The sequence below is a fragment of the Mytilus trossulus genome, chromosome 8 (assembly GCF_036588685.1).
Source record: "Mytilus trossulus isolate FHL-02 chromosome 8, PNRI_Mtr1.1.1.hap1, whole genome shotgun sequence".
In the NCBI taxonomy this organism is placed as follows: Eukaryota; Metazoa; Mollusca; class Bivalvia; order Mytilida; family Mytilidae; genus Mytilus; species Mytilus trossulus.
Window position 1 is genome coordinate 45,310,954 of NC_086380.1, and position 19,273 is coordinate 45,330,226.

Genomic DNA, 19,273 nt, shown 5'->3' on the forward strand with positions numbered 1-19,273 from the left:
ATAAAGAAATAACATAAAAAATTTGATGCACCCTGAATAACGCTCGTAGCGGGTTATTTAACAGTGTGCACCACATTTGTTATGTTATTTCGAGTAGACAGAAAAAATATTACAGTAATTTCTCAAAATTTAATTCTAATTTCCATTTTAAACCTTAGAAAACCATGAAAATGCCATTTGATTTGATTACGCGAGAAGATTATGTGTGCCAATTTTCTGGAAAACGTAAATATTATTTTATTTTTAATTTGATAAATATACAGCAAAAACGATGTTTTTTGTCTACATTCATGAACATTTGATAAATATGAATTATTTCTGAAAAAAGTATAAATTTTTAGGATACTTATAAAAAACGGAAATTACAAATTATTTAACAAAAAACAATTTGTGTTTGTCTTTTTAAACAAAAAAGTTATGTATTTCTTTCAAAAGGGAAATACGGCCACAAATCCGAATTTTGAGGAAATATACAAAATTTCGAACTAATTTATTCAAAAAGTAGCACATTACGGTGTATATTTTTTTAAATATTTGATTTAATCAGATACAAAATGGAAATTTTTATCAAAATGTAAATACGGGATCAAAATTTTATTGTATGCATTTAAGGTGGTATCTAACACTATAGGGGGATAACTCTGTAAAATCAGCTAAACGTTTTAATTACGTTGCGTTAATTGTAAAGGCAATATCTAGCTTTTCGAAGATCAAAATTAGTGTTTGTCAAACTGCAATACAACCAGTGTAATTTTTCTGATAAAATGATTGGTTCAAATATTTTAAAATTTATATATTTTTGTCAAAGGGTCAAAGTTAATACTTTTTTCAAAATTTTAAGAAAATTAAACAAGCCAAATTAATTTTAGTGAAGGCGTTGGTATCACCTTAAAGGCCCGAAATGATAAATGTAAAATGATTCCAACGAGAAAATTAGCGACCTGATGTATGTACAAAGTAATAAACAAGCAACAATTATGATATAAAGCAACAAACGACAACGATACACAGGCTCCTGACTTTGGATACGCACATTTATATGCGGCAACTAGATTGAAAGCGAACTAATCTCCCCTGACCTAGGAGAGTGGTGTAATAGAACAACATAAGAACACACTATATAAATCAGTGGAAAAGGAGGGTTTTGATTTCATTAGTTTATTCTATTTTCAATTGGAAAAGTAATCCTGCTTAACGCCTCTATAATCTCGTGGACGACTTTGTCTAGCAAACATAGAGATTCTAATTTATATCGCATTAGTAAGACTGGTTTCGTTCTAATATGCGTGCAACTATTTGACATTAATTAAAAAGAATAGCACAATTTCTCAATTCAATTATTCTTCTCATGCCTTCTTTTTTGCAATTGCGATTTTTTTTATTTATTAGATTGAACGGTTGAAATGGCAGAGTATTTTCCTGGACTTGGTTTTGGAGAAACGTTAGAGAAGTTCTTAGACCGGAAAGTTCGACCTGATACTTTGTTTTTAAATAGTTGTGGTGAAGTTATAAACACAGTTGTTCGTCTGATACATCAACACCCACTTTATAGCATCAAAGAAGTTATTAAGGTATCAATAACAAATATTTGTTTTTTTTTACCACTGCTTCTAACTGAGTTACATTATACTGTGTCGGCATGGGCATAGAAAGAATGTGATGTGGTTGAACATGTTTGTCGGCACTCAATTCTCTCTTACCTGGAACAGTGGGATAACAGCACAATATAAGAACAAACTGTTAACATCAGTAGGTAGTAGCTCAATTACAAATGTCGGTACTAAACGATGATAGTCCGTCGGAAAGGGGCGATAAATGGCTGACCCGTGTTAAGAGAGAGCCATCTCTTGCACGTTAAAGACACCCTTGTAGATTTCGAAAAGGAGTAGGCTAATGCCGCTACAAGGCAGCACTCGCACCCGCAAAGTGGAAAAGGATTAATATGATTTGCAAAACTTGTTTCCCAATCCACTATAAATAAATATGTTTAAACTAACTAAAACTCAACAAGAACAAAAACTGATTTCATCCAGTTATTAATAAGAGTTATGAAACACTACATAGATTCTATATGACTATACACACAAATACTAAATGTGTGATTCCGCGACACTACTCAATCGAGATCTTTGCAACACTTTTCTAAAAATAACATTTTTCTAATAGATAGAAAAAGAGAAGGTCATGTAGAATTTTCAAGATGTATATGTTATTGGTATCATTATGCAATACTAAAATTATCAATAAAACAAAAATAAAAACGCAATTTCCTCAATACATACAGGATGTCATACAATTAAATGATACATGCATTTTGTAAAACGGCGCACACTTGTTATGATCATAAACAAATCTACAGCTAGCACAGTCACATACATTTGAGAAAGAATTTAAATTTGATAAAATCCAAATGAAAAATAAAATCTAGTTATTTTACATTAGAAATAAAACTTCTTTGGTTACGAACAACCGTAAATAGTTATCAAAGGTACCAGGATTATAATTTAGCACGCCAGACGTGCGTTTTGTCTACATAAGACTCATCAGTGACGCTCATATCAAAATATTTACTAAGCCAAACAAGTAAAAAGTTGAAGAGCATTGAGGATCCAAAATTCCAAAAAGTTGTGCCAAATACGGCTACGGTAGTCTATATACTCATCACAAAAACGGGGAATTACTTTTTCTTAAACTGATTATAAAAGTCAAAAGAACTATTCCGATACTTATATTATTCAATCTATTGGAAATGTACTGATTGATATTTTGTCTTGGATACATTATTATTTTCCAGTAACTATTATAGTTTTTATCTTACGGTAAACCAGATTGACAATGAATTGACTATCCATGTAACATTAGAATGTTTTCATTAATCATAGGGAGGTTCACTTGGAAAGGGCACGGCAGTAAAGGACCACTCAGATGTCGACCTTTTGGTAGTAATCAACAATTTTAGAAAAATAGATGATTTACGTGAACAGTTACCAAACATAATTTCTAGCTTTGCAGAGTATTTACTTGCTGCAGTGAGAGGGGAAACCGTAAGAATTAAGATTACGAAACAGGCTCTACATACCCTTCAATTTGAAGTCTGTTGTGTTGAAGACGGAGATTGGTTTGATGTAGACTTTCTGCCTATAATTGACGTCATAAGTATGTTGTACTTTATAAAGAATAGAAAGAAGAAAAAATAGAATTACAACTACAAACGATAGGACATTTAACAATATCCGATCAGAATAACAAATACAACATCATAACTAAATAGATGAATGTTTGGATAAACAAATACCATGATACACAACACAACATAGAAAACTAAAGACTAAGCAACACGAACCTTACGAAAAACTAGGGGTGATCTCATGTGCTCCAGAAGCGTAGGCAGACCATGCTTCACATGCGGCGAACGTCGTATTGCTTATGAAAGACAAATCTCGGTGATAAGTAGTTTGAGAAAACAAGTCCAGAATGGGTTAAAACATTTGATGCATATCCGTCGTGTGAGTAAAAGAATGAAATAAGTATCTGGGTCACAATTTGAAAGTGAATACATTGAACTGTAGTTTGATATATTTCTAGATCCATTAGATGTTCGTAGAAGTTTAGAGATAGTATACAATAAGATGGAAGAAGAATATCATAACAGAAACTATTATGCTAAATGTGTGGCAAGGCAACAAGTTGATTTCGTGAAACGTGTACCTTCTAGAGTTAAAGATTTAATACGTTTGTTTAAGTACTGGAACTATACCAACTATGTAAGTAATATCGGTAAATAAATTGAAATACTTATAAACTTATGTATGCTGGGCTTTATCTTATACATGATCTAAAATAAATTAGATGAAATATAGCTACATATGGAACGTAACTGTCTTATGGTTCTACATTCTTTATCGTTTTGAGGTTTTTCTTTATTATGAAGAGCTTTTTCTTTATTATGATGAGCTTATTCTCTATTATGATGAGCTTTTTCTTTATTATGATGAGCTTATTCTTTACTATGATGAGCTTTTTCTTTATTATGATGAGCTTTTACTCTATTATGATGAGCTTTATCTCTATTATGATGAGCTTTTACTATATTATGATGAGCTTTTTCTTTACTATGATGAGCTTTTTTTTTTCTTTAATAGGTTGAGCTTTTTCTTGATTATGATGAGCTTTTTCTCTATTATGATAATGTTTTTCTTTATGATGAGTTTTTTTTCTCTATTATGGTGAGCTGTTAGAAGGGAATCATTGGATATTAAAAGAAATAAGATCAAACAAAAAGAGATATGGCAGAATCTGAAACCTTGAAAGTTCTTCGGAATGTTGGTCTGCTCCATGTCCGGGAAATGTTTGATAAAGAAAAAATAACACCAAATATTGTCAGCATGCTTTCAAAACATGCACTGGAATGTCTAGGAGTTACTATTCCAGCGCATATTATGACACTGCTTCTCACTTCTGCCACCAACTATGCTCCTCACGACTATGCATTAGTTAGGGATTTCGTTACAACACATACTTAAAACCTTTTCTTAATTCTTCCATATATAGATATAAAGATTATGTTTTAAAGTTTGGTTGTACCTTAAAACTTTATTCAAACGGGATGCATGTAGCACATCCTCATTTTTACAGCAATGTTGTTTATTTTTCCCAGAAATGTTAAAACTATCATTTAAATAAAATCATTCGAAAAGGTTACCAATTCAGCACTGTAATCAGATTATGGATCTTGTCCGCTTGTATTTGTAGTATTTGTATGTTTATCCATCTAATGAGTTAAGCCTTTTCAACTGATTTTTATTGTTCTTTCTTATGTTGAACCACTGTCCCAGGTTATATAAGGGGAAAGGTTGAGATCCCGCTAACATGTTTAACAGCGCCACATTATGTAAGTATGTGCCTGTCCCAAATCAGGAGCCAGTAATTCAGTTGTTGTTTGTTTATGTGTTACATATTTGTTTTTTTTTCCTTCTATTTTGTACAATACAATACAATACAATAAAATATTTTTATTGTCAATCAAGGACGCCCTAAAAGAGCAGTATAATTACAAACAATTTGTTACAATGATTATTATTAATTCTTAATGATATACAAATGACAAAATATAGAAGAAAGAAAAGAAGCACAAAAGCAAAATTAAAATATAAATTAGGCTGTTCGTTTTAACGTTTGCATTGATTAATATTGTCTTTTCGGGGCCTTTAATGGCGGAGTATGCGTATTGGTTTTGCTTATTGTTGAAGACCGAAAGGTGACCTATAGTTGTTAATTTCTGTGTCATTTGGTCTCTTGTGGAGAGTTGTCTCATTGACAATCATACAAATTTCTTTTAATATAGGTGTACCAGATGAGTTCTATGATGGATAAAACAAAACAAGACTTAAACTGGGGGAAAACAGGGCAAGAAATAGGCAATGATCATTTATAACATTGTTATTGTACGTAAAAAAATACTGAAAGTTCAATCAGGCTTGTGCAGAGAGGATTTCGACACAATTCACAAAGTCATCGATGCCAAAGTTGGTACCTGTCCGATTGAAATCTGCTATCATTATTCGTTGGTCATTAATTGCAATGTTCATTGGCTCAAAATAGGCTTTCCATCGTGAATAAGATGAGGCGCATCAATGTTCCCCTCTAATCCATAATCAACTAAATCTCGTTCACTGAGTTGTGTACCAACCAACTGGATTCTGTATTTGACAATCGATTCAAATATTGACAGGTGATGATTTTGATGCTCTCATTCTATGGCTTACCCAGGTTTGAGTCAAAATTTCAAGTCTTCTGCTAATTTCATCCATGTAAATGTAGTACAGGGCTATTAGACGCAGTTCGGTCCGCCCCTCTTTTTTTGGGGAATAATTTTGTTGAATATTTAGGATATCCCTGAAGCATGACCGGAGCGGGCCCCTCTTAGGCAGTCAGTGGGACCCACTTATGAAAATCTCTTGATCCACCACTGCTGACAAAACCGTTACAAAAACAAAACAACTCATGAGAGGACGCTAATTAATACGTTAGCGGTGGCGGAAGTTTTGTTGTCACGACAATGTAGAAACATTATAAGCCCACTGAACCCATCAACTCGAGCTCCAACCAGTATAACGAATCTCCATCTTACTAATTTATGGTTAGTGTCTATGTGCCATTAGTGATTCGGTGCCGTGACTTTGTATACACGTTTGTGCAGTCGATCGGTCTTTCTCTCTTGGGTACCAGCAAAGTATATTCTAAGAATGACATATCTTAACCTCAATCTTTGTACTTCCTTTTCCTTTCAGTATTTCACGCAACATGCGTTCGCAACAACGAGGAAAGTCCACGACAATGGCGGAAAGGATACTGTCAAGGTTGTCATCTTCCATGTCGGAAACATCTCTATTCTGTAGTCTAAAATGAGCCTTCCGTCAATATATTGTTCTCTCTTAGAGTTATAAGAGATCCAATGTCCGATATCTTGAAGTGACAATCCAACAACGATTCTAATACATTTTTGTCGACATGGTAATTTGGATGGCCATCCAAACTATCAGTTTTCACAGGTTACATGTTTCCATACTTGATACATTACATTCGCTAGAATGGTAACGGCTTGATATTCCAGTGCATGTTTTGAAAGCATGCTGACAAAATTTGTTGTTATTTTATCTTTATCAAACATTTCTGATTCTGCCATTTTACTTTTTGTTTGATCTTAATTCTCTTAATTTCCCATGATTCCCTTCTAACAGCTTAACATAATAGAGAAAAACCTCATCATAAAGTAAAACCTTATCATAACAGGGAAAAAGCTCATCATAATAAAGAAAAATCTCATCATATTAAAGAAAAAGCTCATCATAATAGAGAAAAAGCTCATCATAATAAAGAAAAAGGTCATCATAATAAAGAAAAAGCTCATCATAACAGAGAAAACCTCATCATAATAGAGAAAAACCTCATCATAATAGAGAAAAACCTCATCATAATACAAAAAACAACTTATCATGATAAAAAATGAAGTACCATAAGGCAGCTACGGCGTTCCGTAGCTACATGTATATTTTGACTGTAATGATGAAAATAAATACTGGATACTGGCCATTAGTATTATGTCAAGTAAATACAAAATGTAAAAGTTTAGTTGTGTGCCAAGTAATGAAAACTCTCATAATGAAAAAAAATGTAATGTTGTTAATGCAAGCCATTATAAAAAGACACATATAAGGATTATCAAAAACCTTTTTTGCTTTTATGTCAGGTTAGCTTGAAGTCATTAGAAACGAGTGACCGGTGAAAAATAATGTTATTCCAATTCTTGAACCAATTATAAACTTAGTCTTCTGTGCACGATTTTATCATTTTTTTCGCATAAATTTCGTATAATCGTCAATTTGATTTTCAATGTTGTTGTGAAAGATGACAGGTAATTATAGTTTTTGAAGCCGAAGTTTACCGATTGTCACCTGCTTGTCAACAATCAACAAAAAAATATGGAAATTGAGCACGTGTTTAATATGTACAATCAGATAATAGTTTATTTTAAGGACATTCATGAGTATTGCACTCACCTGATTTTTCCTTGAAGGAAGCAATTAAAATATAGTAAACTTCTTCTAAATATGAACAAATTAAAGAACTTTCTTCAGTAAAAAAGTATATTTACATAAGTTTTATAATAAAAACTATCCATTGAGTTATAAAAAAACATATGCATTATTTTTTTTTTAATTTGAGGTTTCTTATGACTTTAAATATGTGATTTGAAAGCCTATCAATTCTGCGTATTTTTATATTTTTAGACACACACATCTAATTTTGAACAATAAATCTAAAAGATTTGACAACTACTCTTACGGCCTAGCCTTCTATTCGCTGTATGTTTTTTAAATAAACTATCTGAATTATCTATACTTTTCAGGATGACTTGTCATCGTTTTGTATTGAGTTATTGGTGATACATATATGGCAAAAAAAGGGTAGCCCAAACAACTTTGAGATGGCACCTATGATTTATGACGTTGCCTATCAGATTTCGTTTTTTAAGGAAACAACTATCGCATTTGATGATTTTTATAGTTCTGGCAACTTTATTACAAAATTAGAGAGGTAAGATGAAATAAAATTTAAAAAAAGATGTGTACCTTATATATCCTATGTCAAAAATAAATTTAACATTCACTACATTTTATGCACTTAGTAGATATATAAACACGTATTACCATTTCTGTCACTATTTTCTGTGTTTGTTCCTGGTGTGTCGTGGTTCTCCTCTTATATTTGATGTGTTACTCCAATTTTTAGTTGGAAGCCCGGATTTGTTTTCTTCTCAATCGGTTTATGAATTTCGAACAGCGGTATATTACTCTTGCCCTTATTAATTAACATATTGTAAAAGAACCTGCTTAATTATGAAAACTTGACAAATCTAGATGTATTTGGATATGTGTGGCGTTGAGTATCTGACTAAATTTGAAATTAAAATTTAAAATTAAAATATTCTCATCACATATACCAGGCTTGATATTGTTAACATCAGACCTAGTTTGAAAACCAAAAATTACAAAATAATTGTGCCAAATCTATGAATAAGAGTACAAAAATCCTAAGCATTTAAATAGTTGTAAACTTGTATGATCAAAACAGGATTGCATACATGTTATAACACATAAGAGCTTTTTGCGGGCTCAACTTTTTGATTGTTTAAGCAGACTATAATTTTGGTTTCCTTGTGTGGTTCATTACTTATAGATTGAACCTGAGTATTCACTTTTGAGATCGACCTAATTGTATATGCGTAATCTGATTTGTCTTGACATACCTTTTCGGTGCTAGAATATATTTTGTGGGTCTTGCCGTTACTGGAGAACTTATATAGATGAATTAATCTTTTTATCAAGTCTACCTAAAAGTTCTATTTAGTTGTTTATATGTTTTTATGTTATTCTGATACAATCATTTCCAGGGCGGAACTGTTGAAGCCACTCTGACAATAAGAAACTACGATAAACCAAGTTTTAACGAAACAAAAACTAGTTTATGTTTTTGAGAAATTATGATTTAAGAAATATTTTTGTTTGTTTAAGATTTACATGAGTAAAATATATTAAATAGATGGACATCTGAGATAATATGAATCAGGCGAAGAAGTATGCTTCTGGTTAACATAAATAGTTTATATTTTTGACAAAACACAATTTTTCTGTTTTAAAACCGTTTCTCGTGATTGTCATTACCAATAACGAGGAATGTCATTTTCCGTTCTTGAATATCAGGGTTTTTATACATCCCGTCATTGTGTTATTGCGTCAATTGTAAATGTTTGTTTATATAGATAAAGGAAGATATGGTGTGAGTGCCAATGAGACAACTCTCCATCCAAATAACAGTTTATAAAAGTAAACCATCATACGTCAATGCACGGCCTTCAACAAGGAGCCTTGACTCACACCGAACAATAAGTTATAAAGGGCCCACAATTACTAGTGTAAAACCATTCAAACGTGAAAACCAACGGTCTAATCTATATATTTGTTTGCTTTTATAGTGATTAAGATAATAACATTAAGTTGACTGCTGTACCCCTCTTTTGATATTTTTACCTTTTATGTCTGTTTTGTCAATTTAATGGAATTTTGCACGACTGTCATACAAGTGGAAGGTTTAGCTTGTTGTGAAACCAGGTTTAATCCACCTTTTTCTACATAAGAAATTGCCAGTAATAAGTCAGTTAGTTGTTGTCAACTCGATTGATGTGTTTGAGCTTTTGATTTTGCATTTCATTACTGACTTTTCGTTTTGAGTTTTCCTCGGAGTTCAGTTTTTTTGGGTTATTTTTTTTTAACGATAAATGATACCGTCAAGAGGTACTATAGATATTTCAAATTGCCCAATTTTGCCTTTATGGTTAGAACTTTCAAGTTAAAAATACCGAAAACGATTACAATTTAAATGTGTTGTCTGTTTGTCTTTATTTAGAAGCTCTAATAATAATAAAAATAACTAATATACTTTCAAAGAAAATAATAAAATACATCCGTGAACAATTGACATGTTTCTTTTGACCCAAACCACGATATTTTTTTTATAATAACTGATTTTGACATTTTCATTTTTACTTTAAACATAGTCGTATGATGAAAAATCAATTTTAGAAAGACACAAAGAACATTTTCGGAGTAGTTATCTGCAAAAAGACATTTGATGCTTTAAGGTTTGAATCATAATTTAAGCAGAACCAATAGCTTATGACCCAAAAAATATGAGTGGTAAAGAGCTGCTAATATAAAATGCATTATAAGGAAAAACAGAATGTTGAGTTACAAAAAGAGTTATATAACGTTGTTCATAATATGATTAGACGTTGAACATTGAAAAGGAGTTTCAGTCTTAATTGTAAACGTCCATAAAAGACACAGTATAGTATGTTTTTTTACTTAAGAAAACAAGAAGATACGATATGATTGCAATGAGACAGCCCTCCGCCAGTAATATAAAAGTTAAAAACAACATGTTGTTATTTATATTTCTGAAATTTCTCTTGTTAACCTAGAGGATATTTTTATAAACCAGATTATTACATTTTAATCTTTACCGATTGTTTCTACATATTTCAGTTATTCATTTTACTTCTTTATTTTTGCACATACTCAATTGTGTGTGTGGTTTTTTTTTAAATTTTACTTATCTTTAAATGACAAAACTCTCATAATAAACATTATTGAGAATTTACATGTAATCTCTTCCTCTATTTTTACTTTCCAAATAGGACTTCTCAGAGTGATGATACTAATATGAGCAGCACAAAGGGTGTCGCTCATCGACTATGATTTTTTTTACCCTTCCTGATCACACGATATCAAACCCAGTTTCTGGTCGGGTTCGTATAACTCAGACTCTAGTTTTCTACATTGTATTTTGTGTACCGTCGTTTGTCTTTTCGTAGTTTAAGGTTTTGTCCATGATATTTGGAGTATGTTTTCGACTTATGAGTATGAATATCCCTTTGGTATATTTCGCATCTTTTTTTACTATTTTCCACAATAATCGGGCCATTTTTGGGGTTGTTTGTTTTTGTGATGAGTAAGGGCTGGTCCATTTTATTTGAAACTTCTTCTCCATAACTATTGAATGTTTTTTCCCCTTCACATTTCAATTTCAGATCACCTCCTTACGTTTTGGATCCAGCAAACCCATTTTATAACGCTACATCTGAGATGGGTGTCAATGGAGACTATAGTCAAGTTGAAGAGAGAGGCCGTATGCTATTGGATAATTTGGGGTAAGAATCTTCATGGTCACATGAAAATGGATTCAATGAGTTCGAATTATTCACGTGCAACTGATTCATCAGCGATTTTTCTAAGCTAATTTTTACAAAATTGAACCAGACTGGCAGCATGAAGCGAACTATTATTTCACTCCTTCACTTTCATTAATGATTAAACAAACAAAAATATCATATTTTTTTATATACCGTAGGTAATGCCCCTTTAAAGTCACATGACACTTCAAATTAAAAATTGTCCAAATTTAGAAGAAGTTTACTTTTTTTAATTGCTTGCTTCCAGCAAACAATTCGCCATTATGTTTTCCGTATGCAGCGTCACCTTTCTCGAAAAAATCTGGTGATCGCAATATGCAAGTGCGAATAGAAAACCAAACATAAACATCGCTCCCTCATCAAGATATACTTTATCTTATTGTACCTGTTATACACGTGCTTACCTGAATATCCATGCATCTTTAATGATTGTTTACAAACGGATGACAATCGTTAAACTTCGGCTTCATAACACGACCATTAATTATCAACCATATTGTCACAACAACACTGACCGATTGAAATATTTGTTGACCATTTTGGTCAATTTAAACCAAATAAAATGATAAAATCGTGCACAGAAGACTAAGTTTACGATATATGTAAGCATTGGTTCAAGAATTGGATTAACATTATTTTTCATCGGTCACTCGTTTCATATGACTTTAAAGCAGACACTTGATTGAGTGCAAACAAATGGCATTTTAACTGAGAAGCATATGTCATGAAAAATATTCACAGCTTTTATCATCCTCAAATAAAAGGTGATTTAAATGGCTTCATAATACATTGACATTACTTTATTATTATTGATTTAAAGGCATGCAATGGCAGAACATTTTCCTGGAATGTGTATTGGAGAAACGCTAGAGAAGTTTTTAGACCGGAAAGTTCGACCTGATACAAGCTTTTTAAACAGTTGCAGAGAGGTCATCAATACAGTTGTTTATCTTATACATCAACACCCAGATTTTAGCATCAAAGAAGTTATTAAGGTGGAATAATAAATAAATATATGCCTATCTCTAATCCACTGCTGTGAATATATCCATATGATTCCTTTTTGTATACTTAACTGAAATACAGTGAATTAATTATCTACGAAGTGAAAGTGGCGCCGTTAAAGGTATTATGTAGGGGGAAAGATTTTTACAAAAAAGCCACTTGATGACAATGAAACATCATGGATCGTTCGTCAATTCAATTATACAAACTGTATGTAATTCTCTGTATGAATTGAATAAAAGGGTGATAGACATGCAATTGCAATGCTGAAAAAAGTGCTTAGTTTTTAAAACAAAAAACTCAAAAAATTCACTTTTTATATAGGATCATGTACTATTTTAGATTAAAATCATTATTTTTACTTTAAATTATCACATCTATTCCATTTACGCTAAATTGTAAAACAGAGTAAATAATTTGTCAATTATACAAATACAGTGTCAATTAAAAAAAATGAAGCACATGCAGATTCATGACTAGTAATCAAATATATAGTGATATAAATGGAACGTGGGGTTAAAAATATTACAGTTTTGTTGTTAGTTGTGACCACTGAACAAAATAATTATGTATGAAATATTGACTGCTGATTTTATTAAATGTGCAGCTGAATACTAATAATGATAATATGAAAATGTTAATCGAGTCACATTTTTAAGAGTATAAGCACATGAAAAGGTGAGGCGAAAGAAACCAAATAAAGATTCAAACACATATTTAAAGATAAAAAATAAACTGACAGCACCATGCCTATAATGCCTGTAATGTCGGGTTTTCCGGAAAGGAAAGCACATCCTGCTCTACACACTTCAAGTGAGAGCCGCCGTGTTACTCATGTCAGTACATACTCGGTAATAAGTATTATTTGGTATGTAACATTCGGGAACAGTTGTTTACCGATGATATATCTTTGAAATAAGTTAAAAATACAAATCAAGTTTAAAAAAAACCTAAGTCTGAACATGCTGCAGAAATCAAATAAGCTTAAAAGGGTGGATCCGTGTACATCAACAGGGGAAAAATAATAACCTCGAATCATGCGATATTTTCAATAAACAGAGCATTCACCAAGAGGCGATTCATCATCGTTTTTGTTTATCAATATTTGGATCGAGTCTGTTCATGAATACAGATCAGTAGCAAAGCTGATATTATTATAAAGTAAAATTAATACAAATCTTATCATATTTGTCTATGATCTGAATTCCATAATACATTAGAAAACTTTCTATTCGCTTTAGGGAGGATCTCTTGGAAAAGGCACAGCAGTAAGGGGTCATTCAGATGTAGATCTACTGGTAGTTGTCAATAATTATCGAAATGTCAATGATTTGCGTGACAATATGAAAGGAATACTATCTAGTTTCAATCGTTACCTGCTTGCAGCGGTTAAAAATGAAAGCATTGAAATAGCGATCATAGATCAGACTCCCTTTACACTCCGATTTAAATTATGTTGTGCTGACAGAGATTGCTGGTTTGATGTAGATTTACTTCCAGTCATTAACGTCGTAGGTAAGTTCTATGCTAAAATGTTAGGAACTTTTAAATAGGATTAGCTATTGTCCATGACTTCTTGAGAATAAATATAGATTATTTCATGTTCAGATATTTCCTTGTTTATGCTGCTACATTGTCGTTTTGGTGCATTTTATACCAAAAAGTAATTGGCACATTACTTACTCTGTGATTAATTTGGAGTCGGGTGTATTGAAAGCAGTACTATTGATAAGTTTAATGAGTTACAGGTATACATATATAAAAGTCATAGGTAAGTTACTTTCAGATTTTGGTTCTTTATTTGATTTTTTTTACTTTTTACCGTTGTGTGCATGTTTAAGTCTTAATTGCACCTCTCGTAAGACTTATCAGCAGCTGGGTGTTACAGTATCATATAATGAAAGAAGTATTCAAATCGTTATAATTATTTTGGTAAATAATGCAGGATATTCTCAAATAATTAAGTTGCATTTCAGATTAAATTTATTTCCAGATCCATCAAATGTTTGTAGAAGTTTACAGATGGTATATGATATGATGGATAAAGAGAGTTATAACAAAGATTATTATTCTAAATGTTTGGCGAAACAACAAGTTGACTTTGTGAAACGTGTACCATCTAGAGCAAAAGATGTAATTCGCCTGTTAAAGTACTGGAATTACAACGAAAATGTTGGTAGTTTATTTTTTACATTGAACTTCATGTGTTTAGTTATTTATGTTATGCTTTGAAATTAAAAGGCTACATAATCGTAAATATATAAATTTTGCGACTTGTAAAAGTAGTTAAGTTGCTAGAAATATGTTTGTAGTACATTTTATATATTTTATCATGTAAAGCCTTATTTAGGGATGGGGGTTATTTCATGTTTTGCAAATGAAGGTTACAAAGATGATAAAGTAATAACTTTAAAATATTTTAGAATCAACCTTTATTATGTTACTCAAAATTATGAGTACTAACCTAAAAGGACTTTTATTCACTATGAAATTTAATGTGAAGGTCAAAACGTCTAATAGTAGTTGTTTAATATTCGTTTCACTTAGTAAATCTTATATTTTTATTGACTTTAATACAGAAAATATTAAAGGTTTTTAAACAAAAGCGTCTGCACTTATTTTTTATAAATTCAACAAGCTATTCTTACAGTTTTGCTTATTTCTTGACTTTCCAATACATTTTAGGTTGGTCTGTCATCGTTTTGTATTGAATTGATGGTAATTCACGTTTGGCAAAAGAAAGACAGTCCGGACAATTTTGATTTACAACCTATGATTTATGACGTTGTGTATTTGATATCTTTTTTCAAAGAAACAACAATCACATTCAATGATTACTATAAACCTGACCACTTTACAACAAAATTGTAAGTGTATATTAGTTTGCAATCATATTGAAATAAAATTATGTCACTGCAGGAATTTAAATAAACAACTGTCGATCAATCAAATGAAATGAAAGATACTTTTCACTTTGATATATACACATTTTGTAGACCTCAGAAAAAAAAACCAGATTATTTATCGTTAACGATGATAACTAATAATGAAACTCAGCTACCAGCTTTTATTTTTTTCAATGCGTATAAAAAAAAAAGTTAGATCACAAAAATACTGAACTCAGAGGAAAATTGAAACGGAAAGTCCCACATCACATAGCAAAATCAAATGACAAAACACATCTAAAACGAATGGACAAGAACAGTCATATTCCTGACTTGAAACAGGCATTTTATAAGTCACCTTTATTAACTAAAGTTTGGAACTCCGTCCGACGGTTAATTTGTGTGGTAAGTTTTCCGGACTTTGTTTGAACCAGTTGTTTATCTAAATTTGTATTTTTTGTTTGTTAAAAATTAAAGAAAAAATTATATTTTGTATAAAAAATAAAAATGATTGTTCCTTTAATATTTTATTTTAGGACACCTCCTTATATTTTGGATCCGGCGAATCCATTCAACGACGCAGCACCTCACAAGAGCGTCAAAGGTGACTATAGTCGAATTCAAGAGAGAGGACAAAAGTTGTTGGATAATTTAAGGTTAGAAACTCAATGAACACTGAATACTTTATTCCACATTCAAGTGTAATTTACGTCAAACTAAAAATTGAATTCTTAAGATTCTTTTATATGCTTCTTTGATCATGTAATTTGCTGAAATTAACCGTGTAATAGATTTAGGATTTAAGCCCCCTTTTCAAATTGGCCCGCGTTGAAGTCCAAAGAGTTTAGCATTAAACTTTGTATGATTTCATAAAATAAAAATGAATCTTAAGGTTTTCTGATTTGCTGAATCTAATTTAATCAGATTTAGATTTTGGAACAAAATAAGTAAATGTCCTATTTCAAATTATTTTATAGTTCTTAGAACACATTCGTTCTATTTCAGAAACTTATGATATATGTCAAATATCTAGTTAAAATCGAAATTCAGAGGTGTATCAAGCTTGAATGTTGAGTCCAAAGAGTTTTTTTGTTTTTTTTTGCTAGAAATATTGACAGTTTTCACTTTTTTGATAATGATTATATTAGTATTCCTTCAAATAATTACTCAAACATTTTTTTTTCATTGTGTGATATATTGACTGTTTAATCAGTTTTCATTGATTCATTATAAAAGCAGTAAAAAATTCATATATATCTAGGCAATATATTTTGAAATGCTTGTCTGGTCATCGTTATCTTATCAAATATGAGTGTCGTCAGTCTTAATGTCACGACTGTCCGATAAAAAAAAATAGTGTCTTATTATATTCTCTAGCAAAACTTTTGTGAAATATAATACTTCGTTTTGTGAAATTTAATAGTTTGTTCGAAGAATATGCATTTATGGATGAAAATGAAGTGTTGTGGATTTTTCTGCTGTTCACATTCTCTCTCCGAATCCAAGTTTAAGATTTGAATTTTACTTAAGGGACATTTTAGTTTTTGCTACATATATCACAAGTGATTCTCGTCCTTAAATGACTGAATCATCTTAAATCAAACTAGACTTGATATATCCTTACAAATATGCGATTTTTCAGTCTAAAGAGGGGCGAAAGATACCAAAGGGACAAACTCATAAATCAAAAATAAACTGACAACGCCATGGCTATAAAAGAAAGACAAACAGACAAATAGTAGAACAAAAAAAACATAGAAAAGAATAAGCAACACGAATTTAACCAACTACTGGAGGTGTTATCAGGTGCTCCGGAAGGGTAAGACATACGACGTTATTGTAGGCGAACAGAGGATGACCCAGTAGCCACGATTTACAACTTCATTTTAAAGTTGTTGCCCTTTCGCTTACAGTTTAATTGCTACACATCAAAATGGTATAGACAAAATTTATATAAATGGTAGTTAATGTTATTTTATTTGAACAGTTTTAACCAAACTTGCAACAATCATCATAAGGGTATCTATATTTTTGTTAAATGGGTCAAATGACCACGCCTACATGACTGACATGGCTTAAAATAGAATACAGTGGTAAAATGCAAGTTTTGTATTTTATTTTTTTAACCTTTATAAACAGAGAAAATCGGAAAGGAGCAAATGATAATGAGCTATACCAATTGTCCATATATGTCAAAACTGTTAGACAAATTCTAATAGGAATAATTGCGCATAAAGGATAAATTTTACCTTTTTTTTTTTTTGCCTATCATCATTTTAACTGTGATATTCAGAGAGAAAGCATTTGTTTTCTGTTATGCCTTAAACATGTAGGATTTAATTTATAATAGATACATAAACACTTTAAAGCACAAAAAAGTATCAGCAAGGCAAAATCTATCAATTAGTCAAAGAAACTAAACAGACTAAAAGATCATTAATACATAATCAACAAAATATATATTTTTGTCATGAAATATATTCCCGTCTAGAATGTTGGAGAGCGTTCTTGGTTTCATATGCCTATAGACCATCTTTAGGGCCGTCAGTTTTGCGCTTTTCCTTATATGATACAAATTATAATAGATACTAGATAGAAAGAAACTTAATTAATCAAAAATGATAAGGAAGGCAAGACGTACTAATAAGTCAAATTTTGGTGATATAATTAGTAGACTGCTCATAAGATGATTTTTTTCATCCTTTTTTGTGTTTGGGGCAAAAGCTAAATAAGATCATGAAAGTAGAGAGAAACTAAACAAACTTCAATGATCAGCTACAACCACACGTTAATAAATAAAAAGAGATTTTGTTTTCACTCTTTCTATTCTCGTCTACAAAGTTGGAGAGTGTCCTTTGTTGAATATGCATATAGACCAAGTCGAGCGACAAAGGCTCTTAAGAGCATCTAGTTTTAATTATGAATATGATATAATAAAGTCATTCATACATTTTTCCAATCAAGTATTCATTTATAAATTTGTTTATTTCAGACCAGGTTCAAAAGAGTTAGTACAAGCAGTAACAATAAGAGAACCAACGACAACAAGGCTAAATTCAAAACTCCACGACAGAGACGATTTGTTTAGCAGTAGACATCGTAAGGATGACAGTATCTCTATTGTACCAAAAGCAACACCTGGAAGATCGGGATTATGGACTGCCTTGGGTGTTGGAGCTGCAATTACTGGAGGATTATTAGCCGCGTTTGCTATTCACAAAATTACTACAAAAGAGGATGAATCAGACTCAGAATAATACATCAACTTTCTAAACAAACATGTAGCTAACTTAATATAAGTAACATTAAAGATAGTGTTGATCAGGATGACTTGTTGGTGATTATTCTTATATTTTAAATTTATTTAAGGGCCATTTTTAATTTTCGTCATCTCTTGACAAGTGTCGTTTTATTTTTGTCACAATTCTTCTAGTTTGAAACCATATTTTCAATTTTAACCTAAATTGATCCACCTCATTTGTAAAAGATAAAATTGCGAATGGAAAATTCAAATGGGGAATATGTCAGAGACAAGAACCCTACGAAAGAGCAGACAACAGCCGAAAGCGCAGTGAGAATATCCCTCACTCGGAGATAGTCCTCAGTTGGCCCTTAAATTAAATTATGTACTAGTTCAGTGAGTCTAGTATTAAGTCTTTACTCTATGTATTGCCGACCAAACAACATGGATTTAGGGCTAAATCAATAAATATAAAATAACGATTTAAAAAGAGATGAATTTGGGTATACCAAAACAATACATAATGTTTTCAATTCTTTAAAGTTGATATATCCACTTGTTATAACCTGTTGCTATCAAAAACGGAAAACTTATAGAAAGAGCTTAAGTTTATTCAATATATTAAACAATGAGCATTGAGTTATATTAAGATATGATAGGAATCTATGGCAAGCCGTTTCGCTATTTATTCTTACTTCAAGATATCTCATAAACTTTATAAGATATCTTATATAGTTTACTAGTGTTATTACTGTCTCCTCCATGCCTGTCTTGAACATAAAAAAAAATATTAAATAAATAACAGTACTAATGCTCAGGTTGGTTGTCACC

At 31.3% G+C, this 19,273-nt stretch overlaps 1 protein-coding gene across 8 annotated transcripts in view; it reads left to right on the forward strand.

Moving 5' to 3' along the window:
• The window catches only part of LOC134681013 (2'-5'-oligoadenylate synthase 3-like), a 50,794-nt gene extending 32,268 nt beyond the window's left edge, over positions 1–18,526 (forward strand). For 7 of the 8 annotated variants that reach the window (XM_063540370.1, XM_063540366.1, XM_063540368.1 and 4 more), the window contains 11 exons: positions 1,390–1,571; positions 2,883–3,156; positions 3,586–3,764; positions 7,910–8,097; positions 11,150–11,269; positions 12,132–12,306; positions 13,558–13,831; positions 14,310–14,488; positions 15,002–15,183; positions 15,738–15,857; positions 18,194–18,526. In XM_063540370.1, coding sequence (XP_063396440.1) covers positions 1,404–1,571; positions 2,883–3,156; positions 3,586–3,764; positions 7,910–8,097; positions 11,150–11,269; positions 12,132–12,306; positions 13,558–13,831; positions 14,310–14,488; positions 15,002–15,183; positions 15,738–15,857; positions 18,194–18,458 — 2,124 coding nt within the window. In that variant the 5' untranslated portion in view covers positions 1,390–1,403 and the 3' untranslated portion in view covers positions 18,459–18,526. Of the gene's footprint in view, positions 1–206; positions 226–1,389; positions 1,572–2,882; positions 3,157–3,585; positions 3,765–7,909; positions 8,098–11,149; positions 11,270–12,131; positions 12,307–13,557; positions 13,832–14,309; positions 14,489–15,001; positions 15,184–15,737; positions 15,858–18,193 lie in introns of those variants that run through there. The other variant, XM_063540369.1, reaches the window with a different exon arrangement.
• The last annotated feature ends 747 nt before the right edge of the window (positions 18,527–19,273 follow it).